General features: G+C 38.0%; 2 protein-coding genes across 4 annotated transcripts; one reads left to right on the forward strand and one right to left on the reverse strand.

Annotated features, from left to right (window-relative positions):
• Positions 1 to 1,421: 1,421 nt before the first annotated feature.
• On the reverse strand, positions 1,422 to 11,344 carry stxbp3 (syntaxin binding protein 3). 2 transcript variants are annotated; one of them, XM_051376103.1, is made up of 19 exons: positions 11,244 to 11,344; positions 9,620 to 9,669; positions 9,408 to 9,489; positions 9,219 to 9,295; positions 9,019 to 9,091; positions 8,822 to 8,922; positions 8,222 to 8,367; positions 7,625 to 7,718; positions 7,194 to 7,318; positions 6,928 to 7,026; positions 6,796 to 6,853; positions 6,628 to 6,693; positions 6,124 to 6,204; positions 5,791 to 5,926; positions 5,468 to 5,574; positions 5,205 to 5,303; positions 3,208 to 3,293; positions 2,583 to 2,731; positions 1,422 to 2,154 (listed from the first exon to the last, which is right to left on the reverse strand). In XM_051376103.1, exons 1-19 carry the CDS (start codon positions 11,287 to 11,289, stop codon positions 2,051 to 2,053), a joined length of 1,779 nt encoding a protein of 592 aa, XP_051232063.1. In that variant the 5' UTR covers positions 11,290 to 11,344; the 3' UTR covers positions 1,422 to 2,050. The 2 variants fall into 2 exon arrangements, with proteins under 2 accessions (XP_051232063.1, XP_051232064.1); XM_051376104.1 differs by lacking the exon at positions 11,244 to 11,344 and adding an exon at positions 10,803 to 11,198.
• Positions 11,345 to 12,772: 1,428 nt separating this feature from the next.
• Positions 12,773 to 21,647, forward strand: LOC127350753 (fibronectin type III domain-containing protein 7-like). Of its 2 annotated transcripts, none has more exons than XM_051377652.1 (14): positions 12,773 to 12,841; positions 13,386 to 13,401; positions 13,571 to 13,816; positions 14,325 to 14,585; positions 15,945 to 16,208; positions 16,526 to 16,789; positions 17,780 to 18,034; positions 18,119 to 18,376; positions 18,532 to 18,786; positions 18,903 to 19,157; positions 19,722 to 19,979; positions 20,260 to 20,289; positions 20,444 to 20,483; positions 20,952 to 21,647. In XM_051377652.1, exons 3-13 carry the CDS (start codon positions 13,600 to 13,602, stop codon positions 20,473 to 20,475), a joined length of 2,349 nt encoding a protein of 782 aa, XP_051233612.1. In that variant the 5' UTR covers positions 12,773 to 12,841; positions 13,386 to 13,401; positions 13,571 to 13,599; the 3' UTR covers positions 20,476 to 20,483; positions 20,952 to 21,647. The 2 variants fall into 2 exon arrangements, with proteins under 2 accessions (XP_051233612.1, XP_051233610.1); XM_051377650.1 differs by lacking the exon at positions 12,773 to 12,841 and adding an exon at positions 13,010 to 13,196.
• Positions 21,648 to 22,347: the final 700 nt, after the last annotated feature.

A 22,347-nucleotide genomic window follows, 5' to 3' on the forward strand; every position in this document is an offset into this window, starting at 1 on the left:
TGAATGTTCCTGTTTGGGATACCTTTTTTTAAGTAGTAATACATTTTTAATTAGTTTTAAATTCATTGAAAGTCTGAAATGATGCTTATGCATTAAGCTTCTACTGTTGGCATACAGTTAACCTAGTTAAAAAGATGTGCAGGTCAAACCAGCCAATGAAGAATGATAATTGGTTCTCAATTGTATTACCTGGTTAAATAAAGTTAAATAAAATAATAAGAATACAATTTGTATTCAAATAACTTTGCTTATAAAAATCATTGTTGTACACGATAACGTGATTCTGATTTAAAGCTCGCCCCGTTCTCTAGTTTAATCACATCTGATATGATCTCCTTCCCACAAACACGATACCCTGACAAGTATCATGTTTGTGTTTTTAAGAATCACAGATCAGATCATGATTTGTGTTCTGCCCTCTGGCTCTACCATAAACACAAACATAAAGCACTTTTGTTTTGCTGATTTTAGTGCCAAGATATTGCCAATGTGTCAAACTATAAGAACATTGTCACCTTCTATAATTGCTTTAACACATCTCTGATTCAAACTCTATTATAAACAGATGATTAGGTGTGATTAATTTATGCTTAAAGTTGTACTTGATTTGTTCTTCTAACCCCATGAAATACCTTCTTAAGCACAAACAAGCATGGGAGATTTGAGATAAAGGATTTTTGAAGACAGGCTTTATGAAATTAAGCCTTTTATTCATTGCTCATCTTTCATTTGCTACTATACAGTTACAGTGTAAATTTTGAAAAAAAATCCCTCTTTTCATTTTCTATAAATTTAATCTACTGTATAAGGTTTGTTCCATTAACTTACAGTACAAAGCGAAGACTCAACACCCCTCTCGTGTTTTCTCTATTCAGAAAACACAGGAAATATCGACACTTTTCTGTATTGTACACAGTATTGAACATGTAGTTAACAATCTGAATGGCGTGCAACTAAAACATAATGCCTAAAGTGGGGCAGATTTGATCTGTAACATTACAGAAGCTTCATTATATATTCACCTATTCACCTATTGTGTGTTCAGGAGGTATGAGCGCAGTGTTCATTGGACACCGGCTGCTCCTGTGGACTTTTGAACATGTGGTTTTCTGTTTATAAAAGGGCTTTTTGTGATGGATATTAACTTACAGCGGTTTTGATGGACCTGGGTGATAGGGTAAGTGCTTCTACCATCACTCATTCAACAAACAATTCAACCTATGCAAACATAGTTATGCAACAGCTTTCCTGGGCTCATGAAGTCAAAGTTGAGTATCTAGTATGTAGTTTTAGTTTAAGTTACCCTGCTCATCCAGGTACTTTGCTTTATTTAGTTAATTCTCATAGTATTGAGATTTTGTAGCTTCATCGCAGTTCACAAACAAAGTAACATTAACTGTAATTGGACCTCAAGATCTGAGAAGATTTGAACCACTTCATTCATTTATTAGTCAGTTGTTCAGTTCAAGAGAGACGTCAACACTCTAAGTTAAAAACACTCTTCAAAATTACATTAAGTGTTCATAAACAACAGTGACAAAAAAAGTCAGAACGACACAGCAGGGACTCAGTGCTTACATACAGTATATACATTAGGTTTCCACCATCATATCTCTGAGAGTGTCTCAGAGGTCTCTTTCAACATATAACATAATAACCAATAATTTCTTTTATGGACAAAGGCAAACACAGATAGGCAGATTAGAGAATTTGTACATAAAATGCTCATAGCAGAATAAGGTCGATTCACTTTTAATAAGAGCTATATATCGTCAAATCATAATTGTTAAACTATAAAGGCCAAAAGCAGGCCATATTCTTAGCTTTTCTTCAAGAAGAAAATCTGCCTCATGAAAGCACCAAGTTAAAAGAGAATTCGTCCTCATACCTACTGTTAATGTGCACCAGCTTTGAAAAGAGTATTAAAACATAAAGATAAGTATAAGGTAAATTCCCTTCAGTTTTCCATTTTTTACAAAATTGAGTTTGAGTGCACTATGCTGAGTAATTTAGGGAGGCAGGGGAGGTGTTGGTTGGAGGGTTCAGCTTCTCAGGCGTTGCTCCTTTCGTCTATTGTTAAAATCTCCATGGGGCGTTTGCTCAGAGCCTTGATGTCATCCAGGAGACTGGTCGGGGTCAAAATGTGAGAAGATCCTAGAATCAAAGTATAAATAACCATTAGGTCCCAAAGTAGAGCATAAAACCCTTTAGCAGGTAGAGTATAAAACTTAGTGTATATATTTTTATTATATTTTATTCTTTCTCTGCTCTTTGCACTACATTTCCTACGTGGACCAATAAAGGAACACCTTATCTAAAACAGACAGTGGCAGTCAGTTTACAATCCAGATTTAACTGAAGTTTATAAAACTGTATCAAATCCACCTTTAGTTAATCTGAATGGCCGCAACTCAACTCAACTCAACTAGCTTTAATAAGAAGAAACCACAGAAATATTCCTTGCATTGTCAGTGAGTACAAACTCCCCAGGGTATTTATGGTGAAGGCAAAGTGCTGTTAGATAAAATATTTTATATACGAGAGAAAACAGGTGATTTTAGCTGTTATCTGTGTAATCTCACCTATGATGACCTCGCAGGATTTTACTGCCTGGGTGACCTCGTAGGCAGAGCGCATTTCAGAGAAGCAGATTCCTCCTAGAACAAAGATGATGAGGCGTGAGCCAGTCCGGCGTTCGTCCTGAGCACTGGCCTTGTGCTTCTGTCGGGCACTGTGGAGCAGACGATGGACAACATAAATAAAACTTAAAAGAAAAATTGTAAAAAGAAACAGCAAATCCAACGTCTTGGCAAGGAACATAGGGAGAGAGCGTGAGGAATAGATACTAAAGATAGATGCAAAAACTCAGTGACAGTCAAACTTAAAACAATCCCTTAATAAACAGACTCAGATCAAAAAGCTGGAGCTGAAGATAGTAGCAGAAACGGTCACTGGAGGGCGCTGTTTTATCACCCTCCTTCTGTCTGTATTTGTCTGTAAAAGCAAATATGAACTTTCTGTCTTAGGATTGTTTTGTCATGTACTTCCTTCAGATGAAAATGACAGCAAAGAGAAACACTGATATTTGTAAGTAGCCAGGAGCTTTTGACATGAAGCCTGATGAGATCATCTCTAGCAGAATGTATAATTATTTCCAGAAACTACTGACTCAGTTGCAGTGTGATGACTCATAAAAACCGAGTGTACCTGACAGCCCCGGAGCCATTCCAGGCAGCAGGACACTCAGACTGGTGCGGCCATTCTTTGGTGTCCAGTTTGTTCTCCACGGCATCCTGAAAGTAAAGTTAGCCGTCATTTGTACAATTAAATCCCAGAGAGACCAAATCTCTTTGGCCATCCAATATCACAGATCTGAGACTTTAGGTTTTTCTTAATGTGAGGTATCCTACTTACATTTATATGCACATAAATCTAGAATCTCTAAGCTGAATTGACAGTTTTGGAGTTCAGGACTAATGATATGAGAGGGTTAGCCCCAAAAGGATCAGAGTTGAGCAAATAGTTCCATCTCAACACTTAATACAAGGTTTCAAACATGGGTTTTGATTTTAGGTGGTGGTGCTACCCTTCTCTTTACATTTGGATTACAAGTTTGACTTTAATGACTTGTAATAAATCATGCAGTCTGCGACAACACTTTAAAACGCAGACAAAAATCCCTCTGTGACCAAGAACCAAACTCCAAAAGTATCCAATGTGTAATCTTTGAACTATGGAGAAAGCACATAACTACAATATACATCAAGGAATCTCAAAGCACAGCTTAAAATAAAGTAACAAATCTGCTGTCAAGCACTTCTCAGTCTCAGAGACTTTATATTAAATATTATATATATTAGTTGTGGTTCTAAATTGACAAACAGACGTACACAGATTTTTTAAAAGAAGCAAACTGAAACTGATTTCAACCAGACTTTATGCTGCCACACATCAAAAACTAGTCTGTTTCCTGCTGTAAGAGCAAGCTGTTCACTGTTTACAGGAAACCAGGTAGTGAGGTGGGGAAGAATGAAAGGTCTTTTCAGGTGTGGCAGGAAAAGGAAGTTAAAATGAAGAAAAGACACAAAAGAACGCATTATGTTACAGATCAACCAGATCTAGTTTCTAATAAACTTAACCTGATTTTTAACATTAAAATGACACTACATACAAATTCCATTAGCAAAAAAAATGCCTCTAAAAAGACAAGTGGAATTTTCTTTTTGGCTATGAGTTTCCTCTTGCAGACATCATTTGATACCAACATGTGGAATTTCAGCTTTGTGGAATTACAGAACTGAGAATCATACATCAGGTTATGTTTTAGAAATAACCTTGCTTCATGAACAAAGGGCAGTGGAGTAACTCCTGCCTCTTAGTTCCCTATTCATTTCTGAGAATTTGACTCAACAGCAGAGTTTTAAATGAAACAGCCTCAGGGAGGATTTATTACAGCTCAACTTACCAGACTCAACACAAACAGCCACAAGCAAACTTATTCACAAGACAGAGTGAAAGGGTAAATTAGAGTAGTGCGTGTACAATATGTCTCTTTTCATAGCACAAACTTTAACAAGGCAGCAGGAGACGCTGACATCCTGCTTCTGTTTTAACACAAAACATAATCTCATTTAACAACAATAACCTCTTATATCCAACGCTTTTAACATACAAAAAAAGCATTTGAAGATCAGAACAGAAGGATGTTGCCGAAACAGAAGGATCATCCCCAGGGATCAGCACACAACTGGTGTATTATTGTGCCTTAAAGATGATGTCTTTCACAAGTGGATGAAGCAGTACAAAACGACAAGAACATATATACGACACTGCCTATCAGATGACCTGAATCTGATAAACTCCTTTTGTGGTACTTTTACAGTTATGCACATCATTTTTCTCATGAATGCCATTCAGAAGGGGGACTGGGGTTGTAAAGTGACCCGGATCGAGCTACATGTTGAGATTTTACCTTCCTATTCTACGTCCTATCTATAACCCACTTTAGATTCTCTGGAGTTATGCTATTTAATTCATTATAATAGCCATAGTTTATAAACTTCCTGTTTACCAAAATAATAAAAATCCAGCCAGAAAGAGTTTTCAAAGAACTGTAAGCAAATTGGATTAAAATAAAGTTCTATATGTTATGCCGTCTCTAGTTATTAACACATTATACAACATGGTAATCTCCTCTCACTGACCTCCATCACGTCTTTTATGACAGGAGTCCACCTGGAAAGATTGTACGTCTGCTCCTGGGAACGATCCCGTCTGGATGGTTTGCGAGAGAAGAAACTAGGCTAGAAACAAAGAGTACAAGAGACAATTAGCTGAGATTCAGCTGAGACAAACAACCCAGAGTGAATTCCAGCCACCAGCTACAATTTATCATCGCTGGTAGTTTTGAACCATAGTTAAATCAATCAAATCATTTTTTTCCTCTCTTTTTCTCTTCTCCACATACCGACGTGATGATAGGAACTCCCAGTTCTTTCCAGTTCAGGATATACTCTCGTTCTTCCTCAATCTTTACATGCTGGATGAGTTTGCTTAAGTTCTCGTCTGTGGTTCCTGTTTACACACACCAAATAAAGCACAAACAAATCAGTGTGAAAATGTAATGTGATGATAGTTTTATGGTCTTTTTTGGAAGAAATGATTAACTATTACTCTTAACTGGAATATCCACATCCCTGGAATCACCACAGTGTTCACAAATATATGTTATATTTGTCTGATGTGGTCTATTAAATAAAGTTAAATCAACAAATGAAGAAGAGCGTGTACCGCTGAGGCTGAAGATGTAGAGCAGCACAGCTCTGATCTTGTCGTGGGTGCTGTATGGGTGGAGCAGCACAGGCAGAAGAGTCCTCATGGGATCCTTCACCTTCACCCCTTCCACGTCAGACCCCACTGCAAGGTCCTACACAGAGACAAACATTTTTTTTAATACTTAAGGCTCCACATCTTTCAGATCTGGAAGCTGACCATCACAACTAACTCATAGGATCAGTGATAACCTGTCAAATGTTATCTCTACTCAGTTAACCACCATCCACCCACTGGCTTGTTGAAACAGGGTTGTGTGTAAAAATGTTTGGCACAAGAGAACAAACGGACCTGTTCAGCTTTGCAGAGTTTCTCCACGTTGTTTGAGTAATGTTGCATGCAGTCCTCGGCCAACTGCAGGTGAACAGTTTTCTAGAATTCAGACAGAGAGAACAGTTAAAAGTTAAAAGAGGTAAATACAATGTAATTATTGTTTCAAAAATGATTTCCTTTCATTATAATGACAAAGATATTAATTATAGAGGCTGCAAATGATGCCTTTCCATTCTGTTTTTCTGCTAAAAACATGATGAAGTCAACCACACAAGATACCAGGCTTTGGAGGCACCACACCCAAACAGTACAGAATTATCACATATGTCTATAATTACTGGTAGGAAGCAAATAATATGAGTGTTACATTGGTCCTCAGACCAGTGTCAGATCCCAAAAGTTGCCCCTAAAATGGCCCATTTGAACAAATTATGCTGAAAACTTCAAGTTAAACAGATAACGTTATGGTGAAGGCAAAGAGTGGAGAGGCCAAATCTAGATAATTATACCGTTACTGCATACCTCAGTTATCTGTTTACGGAATGAGGGCATCTTCTTCATCATTTGGGCCAAATTGCTAATTGTGATCTGGAAAGAAAATGCAATTACATGTTTTTTAGTTACACATTTTAAGTATGAAAATACACAGCTCAATAGTGAAGCACACTGGAAGAAACCACAGCACGATACCTTGCCATCTGGCTGCTTCTTGCTAGCAGATATTTCCTTTACCATCTTAGGGATTTGTCTAATGCAAGAAAGAAATGGGGTTAGGGTTGGGGTGAAGAGGAGGAGAAAAATCTTCAGATCTTGCGCACTTACTCTGAGACCTCAGCGATGTGCTTGTGCCTCAGCCTAACCCAGAGCATGTCCTCCTCATTCAGCACGGCCTGCTTCTCTGAGCCATCTTTACCTTTATACCTGGCCACAAAAATAACAACGAGATGATTAGTTTCAGCTATTCATGTATTGTCTACATTAAAAAAAATAGCTTGTTTGCAATATGAACATTGCACTATGGTGCAGAAAGCATATTATGTATGTGTGAAATGAAGAGATTGAGATAGAGTAAGAAAAGCTTGGATTACTTGTAGGTGTCGTTCTGGATATCAATGAGGTCGTAAGCCATGGCCTGATAGGTCAGCTCATGCAGGATGGGGCTGACAGGGTCAAAACCTCTCTCCACTATCAGCAGCTGGGCCTGGGTCTTTCCCTTGTGATAGGAAGAAAATATACAGAAAAAAACATTTAATATAACACCTTATTCATGATATAGTGGTTGCTCTTCGACGGTATAAGGCCTTTTTGCTTTCTGTGAGACTGCTTAGTTTCTACAGAGCAACTACTGCAAACTTCCAGTTTCTGGTGAAGAGCAACAATAAATGAACCTGCTTAAGGCTTTTACATGATGCCTCGTATTGAGCAGGCAGTGGAAAATAATACGGTGTTTCCCCAGATTCCTCCCTCGGCGAAGATCTTGTGTATTCTGTCAACATTCTTTGTTCAGCAGGTGTCTCACCTTTTTCTTGCTATTGTCATCCAGCTCGTAGTGTCTGACCAGCTTGGTGTCCACTAGCTCTGCAAGGATCTTGGCGTTCTCCATGTTGCTGTCTCTAGATGTGATATAAATTGTCCTCCATGAGTTATCACAGTTGTGTTAATACATATCACACATGTACTGGTTTAAGTGGTTTGTAGAAAATGTCCTTTAAATCACCCCAGTTGAGTGTTTCTGACAAACTTCCAGGACATTTTTTGTGAGGGTGGCTGTCTGTTGTGTTGCTGTTTTGTTGTTCATTTGTCAGTTTTGTTTGTTGCACATGTGCAAGTACACATGTTGTATGTATAATGTGGGGAAATAATAAATAAATAATATTTAAAGCATGAAAATAAAGCCACACACTGCTCGTTTGGATTCATATTTAAATGTTAGCTTGTGCTAAACTACGGCAAAGTGAGGTGACGTTTGTTATTATATTTTAGCCTCATTTATTTGCAGCCACAGTTTGGTAACATATTCTAGGGTCTCTGTTCAAGCTTTTCTCGTAAAAGGTTTGACTCTGCTTGGGGGCTGAGGTGCGTTGTAAGCTGAGAAACTAAATCTGCTCTGGCTTACTTCTTGTATCTGACCCCTGGGTACTCGTCCAACGTGGCACATAGCGTGACAAGCTGGTCTGCGAGTGTCTCTAGTGTCTTCTTTTTGTCCTGACTGTTGGGACTGTAGATGCTTTGGAAAGCCCCCGGATTATCAAAAGTGAACACCTGAAAAACATTCAGCACACCAGTGTTAAGAAAACTTTCTTTTTAAGTGAACAATGTATGTAATCATATAATAAAGAAACATGTGGGTTGTCTCTAAAGAAAGTTCCTGTTCCACAACTAAAAGCCTGAAATTATTATTAACAAAAATAAACAAGACTTTATTTACTTTGTAAAATACACAAAACAACTAAGAATCTTAAGACCTTTTTTCTTTTTTAAAGACAGGGAACAACCACTTAAGATAATGCAACGTTTGCAAAATTATTACACCATAGCTTAAAGCAGCTGACACCCATTACAGATGAACTCAAAACAGTGCAAATCTCTTCAGTAGCAACCTGATATTGAACACAACAAGTAAAGTTTTCCTCAGTTAGCAAGTAAGAGTCTGGGAAAAAAGAGGAAATGGAGCATTACAAAAGAACCTAAAAGCACAAACTCTGCAACCACTTACTTGTGCCTCTTGTGGCATGAAGCACATGTTTATTTCCTTACAGACTCGTATGTACTTTGCACAGTACAGCTTCATATTGTTGAACAGGTCGTCTGGACAGTCTGTGGGACGGAAAAGCTTTTAGTTTACATGTTACCAGTTGGACAAATAAAAGGACATTTTGATCATATTGGATAAATAAAGTAGTGATTACTTACAGTCAGTGAAATAAACATATGCTGCCTTATATTTGGGTTTGGTCTTGAAGTCAGCAATAAAGGCATCCACACACTATGAAATGAAATGAAATTTCAGATATAAAAACAGAGTGATCAGAATGAAACTAACAATAACAACTCAGTTTGCAGAAATGAAAACTTCCAATGTGATATTATCACTACAGGGTTAATGTTCACACCTTAGCGGTTGGTGACATGAAGTAGATTGCTTTCATTTCTGGAACAGGTTCTCTGCTTTTGAACAGGTCCTCCACGACTAAAGAAACAAAATATTTATTATAACAAGGTAGCTACAGACATCCACATACACACTTCAGTTTGTTCAGTAAAACGTATTATTAGTAAAAAAAGATGGAAAAATAGAGTACTTGTTATTTTCTCTGACATCAAGTCGGACATTTTGCAGCATGATGAGAGGAGCTTGGTGGTGAAGGCGTCCAGAATCAATATCTGTGAAGATCATTATGTATCACACTTTAATAGGTTTCTAGGTTGCCAAAATAAGAAATCACAATTCTAATGCATAAGGCAATAAAACAAATAAAGGTTGGACATGTAATGTGTCAAGGGGTTTACCTACCTTCCATACTTCAGATTTTCTGCAGTCTGCAATAATTGTGTCTTTTATTCCTGTAAGTGACACAGAACAGTTATTGTAAGTTGTTGTGTTTCATATCATTTTAAGGTCTGCAGATTTGTAATAGGCATTTATCATAATTTCTGGTATTTTACACACTAAATAACCACTTTCATTAATGGTAGTGAATTAGCTGTACTATCAGATTTGATACTGTATTAAGAGATATGTGTGTGAGTTGTTTGACAAAACATGCCATTGTTCTTATACTCTCTAGCTTATGAAATAAAATAAAGAGTGTGAAAATCAGGGCGGTTGAAGTGTGTTGGCCTCTTATCCTATTAGGTACACCGGACTGAAACTGATACCGTCTAATACAGTTACCCTGCAACACATCGTCAGACATCCTCAGACTGAAGCCTTGAACACGCTACAGGACTTTCAAAGCTGTCAGATCTTTGTACTGTTCAGAGTAAACAACTTTCAGTTGAGAGTCTTGAAATTGTTGTGGTTTTCACACTACATGACTGATCAGCAACAGGCGGTAACACACAAAAGGTCTTTCAGAGGGAGTCTGACTGGTCTCCAGACTAGTTTCATCAGGAGTGATTCACAACACCATTAAAAACAAGCACATTGTGTTTAGTACCTTAAACATAAACATTAGGGCAACCATTCACAGCATACTGCCATTATAAACTGTAAAATAAGCTGATAATTAGCCTGATCAGTCGCTCAGTAATCGATACACACATTATTAAACTATTAATCAAACTAATAACTAACAGCAGTTAATGTCAGAAAACAATATCATACTTTAAAATCTACCTAGTGTTTCTCAAGTGGTGACAAACCTTTAAAAAAAATACACATACAAGTTAAGCAGTTTGAATTAAACTAGGTTAAAAGCTCCCAGCGCCAAACTCCCTTTACGGAATATTACATTTTAACTATTCCTACCTGTCCGTCGAAAACACGTAACACTACAAACACAAGTTTAAGGGCATAATTTGACGACAGTCTTCTTGACAATTCGGCATCAATATAATAAAAAAAAAATAAACCACATTGCCTAAAAACATCACATTTTGTCGCCTCAGCCTCTGCTGTAGCTGCGCTCCTTCAGTGGGAAGAGTGTAGGTATTTTAAACTTCAACGCAACCACTACATCCCTGCGACATCCTACCTTTACAACACAGGAGGGCAGCGCTGTGGGTCACACAGGTCGGAGGGAAAAGCAGACACCCACAAGAGACATGTGTCCTTCATTTTGTGTCACTTTAGTCCGAAACCATGTTGTGCCGACGTTAGCCTGAATACATATGAGGTGGAGCTACAGGCGAATACAGAGCGACCTCACCCCGACTACACTCTCCAGGAATGGGATACAAGAGGACCGTATAGTTAGGTTATAGTTATAAACAACAACAACAACAACAACAGCGGTAAATAATGACTTCTTCTTCCCCCCCCCAATCCAAGTTCGTAAACTTCCGCTGCAGAATAAAACTTCCAGTTTCATTCCGAGGTGTTAAAAGTCTCAAAAGGAAGTTAATAATAATAATAATAACGCGGTTTATTGTGTCACGCACGCACATTAAGCACTCTCCAGTAACAGTGAACTTACTTTTCCAAACATCTCTTTTAAGCCCGTGATCTGAACCCGCTGCCATCTTGTTTTTTTTCCCCCCCTTCCTCTGCGCCTCTTCCTGTCCCGTGTCCCTTACGCGCCGCCGTCATCGGCGTTAACAAGTGTGCGACGGAGAGACATTTGTAGTTTTTTAAAATAGAGCCATCTCTATTCATGTATTTATGTACAGTCATGTTTATGATTTAGATTTTGGGAGCCAGAGGAAAGTTCACCAGAATATTATGATATTTATAGTGTTGTTGTTTTTTCATTAGTTTTTAGTTTTGTTTTGATCAATAGATCAATAGATAGATAGATAGATAGATAGATAGATAGACAGACAGAAGACAGAGAACAGATAGTTAGATAGATAGATAGATAGATAGATAGATAGATAGATAGATAGATGATAGATAGATAGATAGATAGATCGATAGATAGATCATAGATCGATAGATTGATAGATAGATCATAGATAGATAGATAGATAGATAGATAGATAGATAGATAGATGGATAGATAGATAGATAGATAGATAGATAGATAGATAGATAGATAGATAGATAGATAGATAGATCGATAGATAGATAGATAGATAGATAGAAAGATAGATAGATCGATAGATCGATAGATAGATAGATAGATAGATAGATAGATAGATAGATAGATAGATAGATAGATAGAAAGATCGATAGATATATTGATAGACTGACAAGTTATATATACTGTATAATAAACATTCAATGCAATTCAATTCAGTTTTATTTGTATAGCGCCAATTCATAAAATAAGTTATCCCAGGACACCTTTTCAAATAGAGCAGGTCTAGACTGCACTCCTTATAAACGTATTTACAGAGACCCAACAGTTCCCACCATGAGCAAGCACTTGGCGACGGAGGCAGGAACCTCGGACAGACCCCGGCTCTAAGTGGGTGGCTGTCTGCCTCGACCAGAAACACATAGATGTACATAGAAACATATGCACCAAGGCCTCCTCATGCTAGTTGGGTTGACACATTTTTACCAAATTGAAAAAGACTAAAACTAACTTTTGTAAGTACACAATATTGTTTAGTTTGTTTTTTAACACCTAGTTTTAGCTCTTAGTTTGGTTAACTGTAATAACCTTTCTCACCAGTCAAAGACAAAACTGTAAAAAATTAAAGGACATATAAAGTCAAAACATTTGACTTTTGAAGTTAAAAATATGAGATACTATTTCAAAATCTTAAAATAGTAAGAGAAATTAGCCTATGATAAATCAGGATTTTGACTTGTAGTAATCAAAATTATGAGTTGAATTAATCATAACCTTGAGATATTAAGCCAAATATGAAATAATAAATAAAACTTTGGACTCAAAATACTCATAGTTATGACTTATTACGTGAGGATTTGAGTTTGAGTTACTGTATCAACACACTGTCATAATAATTTATTTATAACGCTAGGTCAAAATGTTTTACTTATTATCTCATTATCTAGTTTCCTTATAAAATTTCCTCTGTTTTCCTTTTCCTGGCAGAAATAGGCTCCTACAATGGAAAGTGTATTCACATCTCAAAGTAAAGGGGAGGGACTGGAAGCTTCTAGGTAAGGGAATCCAGTTCTTTTGCCAGACCCTTACATGCCACACTCTGTTGTGTTTTCACTACATCCTTGAATATAGAATATCATGCCAAAGCTACAAAGGTGTTTCCATCTCATGCTACACAACCTGCACCTGCCCCAAGGTGCAGGCTGCACGAGATGGAATGCATATGGCCCCTCCCACAGACACCAGATGTGTTTAAGGAAAGGTAAAACAGTGAAGTGAAGTATTTCTAAAAATCTAACAGAAGGTACAAAGTGTAAGAAACAGTGAGAGGAGTGTTTTAAGAGACAGACGTGAAGAACAGGCGCTATGAACTGGCTGGGGATTTTTGTCATGATGGGCATATGCTCACAGGTACAGTAATAAAATCATATTTTATATATCTATTATAATAGTTTGCTTATATCAAGCTCAGGCACAAAAAAATTGTTGAAGGAGCACTATTCAATGAAAACCTAACCTTAAAAGTACCTTGTAGTAACTTAGATTTTATATAACTACATAAAACTATTGTTAATGATACTTTCTCGTCTAAATTTGCAGGTTGCAGCCTTTACAGGTAACGTATGTTCTCTTTCTTATCACAGATTTACAGTAGATGTATATGTCACTGTCATATATGATAAGGATGGGGCACAAAACCTTGGTTATATTATACATTTATGTGTAAAATAATGTCTTGTGGTGATGAACAAGTGCTATTATCCACTTCTATCGTCTTTCTTCAGCATCCAAATTCTCAGCATCATCCAAGAGCATGATTTTCAGGTGGACCAAGGTCTCAGGAGCCACCTCGTACAAGATTGAAGTCAAACTCAGCGGCACACAAGATATTATTGCTTTTGCCTCGTTTGGTCCAAACACAGTGATGGGCTCGGTCAACTCTCTGTCCCCGAACAAGTTGTATCAATTCACAATTACTGCTTTGAACGATCAAACTGCATTGGATGTAACGTCTGTAGAAACATTAACAGGTGAGATACACTTCTGTCCATACATGTAGCCTATTGTTTAAACAACACATATTTTATTTAGTGCTCCATTGTTTTTCCATTTCAAAAACAAGCTGTTTTACTTTATTCTGGTGTTGTACGTGTTTGATTTTGTCTGAAAGTATTTTTTACAGTTTTATCACTGTCAGCTAACCAGTCTGAAGCAATGGATCCAGTATAACAGCAATATTAAAATGTAAATTTAAACACCTAAATGTTACTTTGATGATGGACAGTTGCCAATGTTCACTGAGCAGCAGAGCACAGATCCCCCTCTTTTATTGCAATGATAATATAAGGAATTTTTTTTCTATTGTTATATGTGTGTTTTTCTCAAATATTCCCAGAGAAATTGAGTTAAAATAAAAATGTTAAATCAGAAAAGGTGTATTCCACAGCCAAATCTTCCAATTTGCAATATTAAATTTAACAATATGTGTGCTTTTCTTGGATGCTGTCTCTAATCTGAACTGATTGTGACTATTTTTAGCCCCTGAGATGATGGATCCCATCGTGACAGTGAAGTCAAAGGATAGCAGGACCTTGATAGCGGGGTTCAGGTTGAAGCCCGGGGCATTAAATTACATTATACGAGTCCAGAACACCAATGGCTTCTACAGAGAAGACAGCGTTCCCACCACTCCTGCTGAGATTAAGTACCTCACACCGTACACTGACTACTCGCTCAGCATCATGGCTGTGAATACCGGAGGCCGCAGTCAGCCGTCTCTTCCTGTGACTGTAAAGACAGGTACTTTAATCTCTCATATTATTTTTACTTCTGTGCAGAATGTTAGATTTTCACATTTCCACTCCCATAGCTGGGAAACCAAACCTAATAGATGAAATCAGTGGGAAAAATGACACCTAAGAGCTGCTCTATGTATAGAAATGACTCACACTGGGAACCACTGAGTACTTTTGTCCTCAATACCAATGCCTTGCAGGAGTCACTTGATCAGCCTCATTGTCACATAGCAGAGCCACTATACACAGTACTGTGAGTAGATGTAAACACATGATCTGTTTGTGCAGATCCAGGTTTGTTTTACCCAATAAATGCACCACGACCCCTCAGGGCCCCTGCTGTATTGGTGGTAACTGTACCTGACGATTATATGTCAAACACAAAGAGATGACCTTATCTTGTCAACCTGTACACTCCGCTCCCACTCCGGGGGGAAAAATATGATCCATATGAGCCGAAAACAAAAAAAAGAACAAGCTGTTTCACTTTTTTCTTCCTCATTATTCATCTGAGATTTCATTTTATCTCACAAACATAGGCTACTTAATGTCAAATTCAAACAAACAATAATATATATGAATCTTTGAAACATGAGGAAAAAAATGATCTAATGAGAAAAAAGGTTAATTAAAAATATTTGTAAAAGTTTACACATCAAAAGGCAAAATTCTCACCTAGTCAGAATGATTTTCAGACAGTAGGCTGAGACTTAAAGCCCCTGAAAACATGGCTTCAAATCTTAAATATTTCTCAATAACATTAAATATTGATGGTTAAATAAAAATCACCTTTAAGTATTAATCAAAAACTCTAATTAAAATGATTAAAAGCTAATCTGTTTTATCAGGACTATGTGGGTGTAGTTTGATCAGGGTTGATTGACAATGGCCAAACAACCCAACTGTCAGCAGATTCTGGTTCAAATGCCCCTTTAGTCCTGATTGGTGCTCAGAAATATGTGGCATCACCTTTTCCAACTAAGCCACACCCAAATTTGGTCAGTGAGATGAGCAAGGAGAAAAAATGCAATACTGAAATTAATCTCTCACATCCAAACAACTTACAAAGTTTGATGACGTTGTAAGGTAACGTTGGATCATGGGAGTTGTTGTCTTCACTACCATTGTCGTCATTGCAGTCAGCTTCTCCCAGTTAGGATTCCTTCAGTGTTCATTGTTCAGGAGTTTTTTACCAGAAGCTAAATTATCCACAGAGGTCTCCTCTGCTCCAAAACAAACACAGAATAAATCAGTTTCACCTAAAAACCTAGGCAGATAGTGTTGGATGGAACTGGTAAGGACCTGGCTTGTAAATAGTGGTCTAGAACATGTAAAACTTGTCAAACTTTCTCCTCCTCCACAGTTTTGCCTCCTCCTCAGTTCTCCGCCACCTCCTCCCCCAGCAATGACAGCATCACTGTATCCTGGGACCCTGTTGCTCACGCTGTCCAGTACACCTTGTCCATATACAAGTTGGGCTCAGACAACAGCTTGTTGCACAACACCTCCAACACCAATATGACCATCTCTGGCCTGGACGCTGGCTCTCTCTACATCATCAGGGGTTTCGCCTGGGACGTCGAGGGCCGGAAGGGAGAGGGCAGTTTGTACATCAACCAAACAACACGTAAGGAGGCACTTCTCTGTGTGTTTTTATACTCTGCTATGAAACTGGTTTCAAGAATACCTTCATAGAAATAATAATTTTTCTTGCTGATGGTCTTTGTTTATAGGTCATATAGAGGCATCAGTATCGAATTTAGATTCTCTTAAGAAGTAAAAAAAGTCCTTGTAATACAGTAACTATACTCAACTATTGTGTTTAGATTTGCATTATCAACTTGTGTTTCTGACTGTCCCAGTGTGTGTGTATATATGTTTTAATGTGCACTCTGATGCATCATTGGGTGTGTCTTTATGGTTTATTCTGTTGTGTTTTCACAGGACCTCCAACGCCATCTATTGTCAGTGTGTCTATGGTGATGAATAATACTGTGGCTGGACTCTCTGTGTCCTGGGAACTCGATGCGAATGTCTATGGATCCATCCAGTACCATGTGATGAGTGACCAGAACCTCACGTGTAACTCCACATCCAGCTCCTGCACTCTGTCACCAGTAGGCTGTGGAGAGGTCCACACTATCCAGATCACCGCTTCAAACGAGGCCGGGCCCAGCTACCCATCTATCCCCGAGGTGTTCATCACCTGTAAGTAGTAGAGAATATTGTTTGTTAGTTGTTTTATGTGTTTTTCCTGGTACTGATTTTGAATGTATTGCTACACAAATCATGATGCATATCTGTTGAGTATTTTATTCACTGGATTAGCCAGGAACATTCCCATTTAGTTATTTTCTCAGTGAATGACCATATATTTTATGATATCATATTACTATTATGATATAAAATCACATATACAATGATATAAGATTATAACCATATCAGCCATACCCACTACCAAAAATCAAATTTAGTATTTAATTGTAAAAAAAAAATAGGTATATAGGTATATACACAGTAGCAGTCTTTCAGTTTTATGTAAAAATGTGTTGTAGAGTTCAATTTAGTATGAGAGAACTAAATATGTCATTGTTAATCCACACCACAAGATCTGAAGATCAAGTATGTAATATTTAACTATGGAGCAATGTTTTAACCAGCCTGTAAACTGGTTGTGTTTAGCAAAATTGCAGATATGTCTGACAGTGTAAAAACTGTTAGGATTTAAGCTGCAGAGACACATACGATGTGAAAATAGGTCCGCACCCTTATGGGCTGCAGAACACAGTGCATATTTAAGATTTGCTTATGTGACAACCATTAGTTTATTTTAGCATCATATTCCCTTCAAACACAAAAGATAGTAGAAGCTGTTTTAATAAAGGCCAGATTTTTAGCCTGCTACCATTAGAACTAATAATAACTACAGTACAATAATAACAATACTTTTAATATACAATACAAGAGTTAATATCACACTTTGTCATCTAATAAAACTAATTACTATGTGTTAAATGTGGAAATGTACCAGTAAATTGAAAAATGAAATCATTAGTTTGGGATCTGCGAGTGACAAGCTTTAGAAAAACACACTACACTACCACTTAAGCAGTTGTTAAGGATCCAGAAAGGCATAGCATCTCTGAGTGCAGTCAGTACATGAGTGTGACTAACTCCCCTGCTGTCCTGTCCTGTCAGACCCCTGCCCACCAGAGTCTTTGGCTGTTGTGGAGTCATCAGAAGGAAACTGCACGCTGACGTGGGACACGGTGCCTCATGCTGAAAGCTACTCAGCCTTCATCAAGAGAGGTGACGGCGGCGAGGAGATCTGCAACACCACATGGAACAACTGCTCCTACAGCTGCATGTGTGGGAACACATACCTGATGTCTGTGTTTGCGTTTAATGAGGCTGGCAGCAGTCCTCAAGGAGATGTTCTCAACTATACCACCTGTAAGTAGCAGCTGAGGTGACATGTTTTAGGATTTTGAGTCATGATAATGTTTATATCTGTTTACATGGGTATGTGTCTTTTAGTGCCTTGTTGTCCAGAGGATGTATCTGTCTCAGTGGTGAGCACTGACACTCTGGAGATCACGTGGACCGCCTCGCGGGGGGCACAGCTGTACGAGACTCGGGCTGTGGACAGTTCAGAGGTCATCATTTGTAACGACACGTCACCGGTGTGCGCCCTGTCTGACCTCAGCTGCGACAGTTCCTACAGCGTGGTGGTGACACCCTGCAGTGAATTTAGTGGATGCAACCGTGCATGCAAAGCTCACACCAAAGACACAGGTAGAAAACTATTCATTTTTCACTTAAGTGCTGTTTATCTTTATTGCAGTTACATTGTTGCCAACACCAATTCCTAAATTCCATCTAGGATCCTCAAATGTATATGGACACTGTGAGCTAAACTTTTAACTCCTTCTTTCCTTCGTCTCCATCAGCTCCCTGCATGCCGATGAATCTGATGCTGAATCCGAAAAACTCCTCCTGCGTCAGTGTCAGCTGGACAGCAAACAACAGGGCAGCTAATTACACTGTGACTGCGTCTGGAGATGATGGTGTGCGCAACTGCATCACCAGTGGAAAGAGCTGTGACATCACTGACCTTCCCTGTGGCTCCACCTACGAATTTAGAGTCATAGCAACCAGCGCCGCCGGCCAGAGTTTACCCAGCTTCTCTGAGAGTCTGGAAACAGGTGGGTAGTCAAAAGATTGGATTGATCCATGGATTAAAAAGTACAGACAGAATGTTAGTAATTTTTGTGACATGAACATTAACAGATAGCATCCACATAATCATCTTCTTCTACAGAGCCCTGTTGCCCACTGAGTCTAACAGTGGATCAGGTGACTCAGGCGATGACCAACGTCTCATGGTCTCACGCCAAAGGGGCACATACGTTCATCACTTCTCTGACATCATTGCGTGGTCACGCCCGCTGCCACACACAGGACTCCCACTGCCTCATGGGATGCATCACCTGTGAAACCAACTACACTGTCACCATGGAGGCATTCAGCCACAGCGGGCGAAGCTCCAACTGTACCTATGAGGGCTTCTCATCCAGTGAGTGATGATGTTTCCTACCGAAGAATGAGCATCTATGCCCAACATCGTACTATTAATAATATAACATTGAAATGTTTATGTGATGTATTTATGCAGCTATCCAGTATACTTCTTGCAATATGGGAGCAATACAAACATATTAGTGACTTAAGAGCTTCTGGTATAAGTGATAAAACATCTAGTATGAATCCAATATTAACTATGTGAATTAACAGGAAGAACGGGAAGAAAATGTCATTGTGGCGAGAGGTTTTGGTCCTGGTAGGCCGCAGCCTCCTGCCAGCGGGAAGTGTCTCAAAAAGTGTCCCGAGTGGGACTGGTCAGCCACAATCTCACAATCTCTCAGGGTCCTGACCAATAAACAATGACCAATAAATGACCAATAAATAGAGCATGCTGATAAATTAGAGCATATCAGCTTATCAAAAAGTTTAAATTAGACCTCATTTTAATTATTTTATATACTGCTAATCTATAATAATAGTAGTTTAATCTATAATAATTCTCTCTCTCTCTCTCTCTCTCTCTCTCTCTCTCTCTCTCTCTCTCTCTCTCTCTTAGGCCCCTGCTGTCCATCTGGTGTCAGGCTCTACCAGATGGCCGGTAACTCTCTGCGGGTGTACTGGCGCAGCGGTGGCAGCAGCCACAGCTACATCACAGAGATGGTGGGCAGCAGCAACAACTACACCTGCACTGCTTCTCCTGGGCACAACAGCTGTGATGTTGCCAATTTACAATGTGGGGAGTACAGTTTAGTGGTGGCTCCGCTCACACCAGAGGGCAGCAAAGCCCCGTTCTGCCCCCAGAGAATGTACTCAGGTATGACAGTGGGATCTTATATGTCTGCTTGTGGTTATGCTATTAAAAGTGTAAACAGAGTTTTCACCATGTTTTATAATGTAAATTTACAGTATTAACACAAAGCCTGTAGTTTAATTTCAGTCATTTTATATATTACATGTACAAGTTTATTAACTTTTGTTCGCATTAAAACAGAATTAAAGACAATTTTAACATAAAACATGCAGCTGAAATATTATTAATATAGACGTCAACATTTTCACTTATTTTGACTTTTTTTTGTTGTTTCTGCTCTCAGTCATTTGCTCAGGGAGTAACATTGGCACAGGTGAGTATCTTATGAACTTTTAATCTGAATAAATCTTTGTAAGGTTACTTGAAGGTAAAATCACCAAGTTCCAGTACTTATACTGGTAGAAAGTTTAGCAAAACATTTTACATGTACGATTTTTCTAATGTCACTTCAATCTGTTTTTCTCCAGTGGTTTACAGAGGGAAGAGAAGTGTGGACTAGCATATATAGTAAGTAAATATATAAAATCTCATAAGTAATGGAAGCTTGATTTACCAGCATATGATATTAATAGTGGTTGAATAAAAATATATCTTTATATATATATATATAAATATTTTTAATATCTTTCTATCAATTTCAATAAACCGGAATATTTGAGAGGTTTAAGCAATATCAAAGATGACATTAAGTAAGTAAAATAAGGATATACATGCACATCTATCTGTTCAGGCCCCGTTTCTTTTATCTTCTTCCATGGTTTATTAGATCCAGTGTTGCTGTGATTTGATGTCTCCCTCTGCTGGTCACAATGAAACACGACTTGCATTTTAAATAGATTGTTCTGCATGAATAAAATCAATCACTGACTCGTGGTTTCGGTGATATAAAAAGTCAAATTGTAGTAAATAAACAATAAATAGAACATTTCCTGAAAACTGCAAAATCCCTGCAAAATCTTTGTTTTGTCTTTACAGTCTCTTCTCCACAGATACAACAAACACTTCCATCTTCTTCATCCTCTTCTTCCTCCTGCATCAGCCCTGCTCTACTGAAATGAAGCCATGCTCATAGCTACATGGAAAAACAGCTGTTAACCAGAAATAAACATGCCATGATACATAGGTGATACCATGATGAATAATGAGAAATAAATGAGAAATTAAATGTTTTTGCCTTTAAACGATGTTCATGTATCATGGCCACGCAAAACCATCACTGTGCGCTCAGCAATCATGATCAAGCACTTAAATATGAAAAAAACAATGGCGGGCAATAAGTGCACATGTTGTGTGCTGCTCAAAATATGTATCATGAGACAAAAATCATGGCATTGGACTTCGTAAATGTAAAAAAAACAGTAACGGCGAAACAGTAACAGAAGCCCCAACAGACATTTTAAACAACTGACTGCCCTTTCACTTTAAGAATTATTAATTGGATCAATTGACCAAATAAAAACTAATTTTGTAGCTCCAGCCCCAAGTAGGAAGCCTCTTGATGATAAGTGGCAGACACTGATCTGTGCGTCTCATCATGTGTCACCCTCTAGCGTACAATGACTACTGTGTGCTGCCACTTGCTCTCAGGATGTGTTTAACGGTTGGAATATGTGTCACTGTGGTTGCGTAAACCTGACGCGTATTTCAGTTAATAAAGAATTCCCAGCATCATTTTTGTGGTTTGTGCTTTCTTTTGTGCATAGATATGTGCATTACAAAATAAAAGAGAGGGGTTAAATTTAGTTATAATTCAGTTATAATTATATTATTAGAATTAATTAGTCTTGTCTGTGGTCTGTTTTTGTGGTGTTGAAATTCTCACCTGGGAAATGAAATGAAATGAAAACTGTATACAGCGATTATGATAAGATGTTATTGAGAAGGAAGTTCCTTACAAAGAAGATATCATTTGACCGGACATTTTTTCTTTCCTTCTTTCTTAACTAAAAGATGAGTGGGCACAATTTTAGTCACTCACCACATCTTTCTCCTGCTTCAAAGAAAGAGGCCTGGAAGACCTTTTGTGTCCAGTCTGTGTGTTTTAGCCTTTCATAAACTAGTCTTTATGCTCTGGCACCTTGGTGAAAAGGTGTGTCCTACTTTCATTACGGTGACAAATGAGGTAAGTCTGTATACATGGAGGAAATTCCCCAATGACTAATGCTTACAGCTTGAGATATAAACAAACCTTGTAGAGATGGATGCAGTAGATGGATGTATTGATCATCAACTGTAAGTCATGAAGAAATGATTATTATACATGAATAAAATTAAGAATCTGAAATAAAAACTTAATAGAGTAATCTTCAGGATATACTCTAGGTGCTTGATGTACCTCAACTTTATGATTTGACTTTATGAAATTAAATCC

The sequence above is a fragment of the Dicentrarchus labrax genome, unplaced genomic scaffold (genome assembly GCF_905237075.1).
Source record: "Dicentrarchus labrax unplaced genomic scaffold, dlabrax2021, whole genome shotgun sequence".
Taxonomy (NCBI): domain Eukaryota; kingdom Metazoa; phylum Chordata; class Actinopteri; family Moronidae; genus Dicentrarchus; species Dicentrarchus labrax.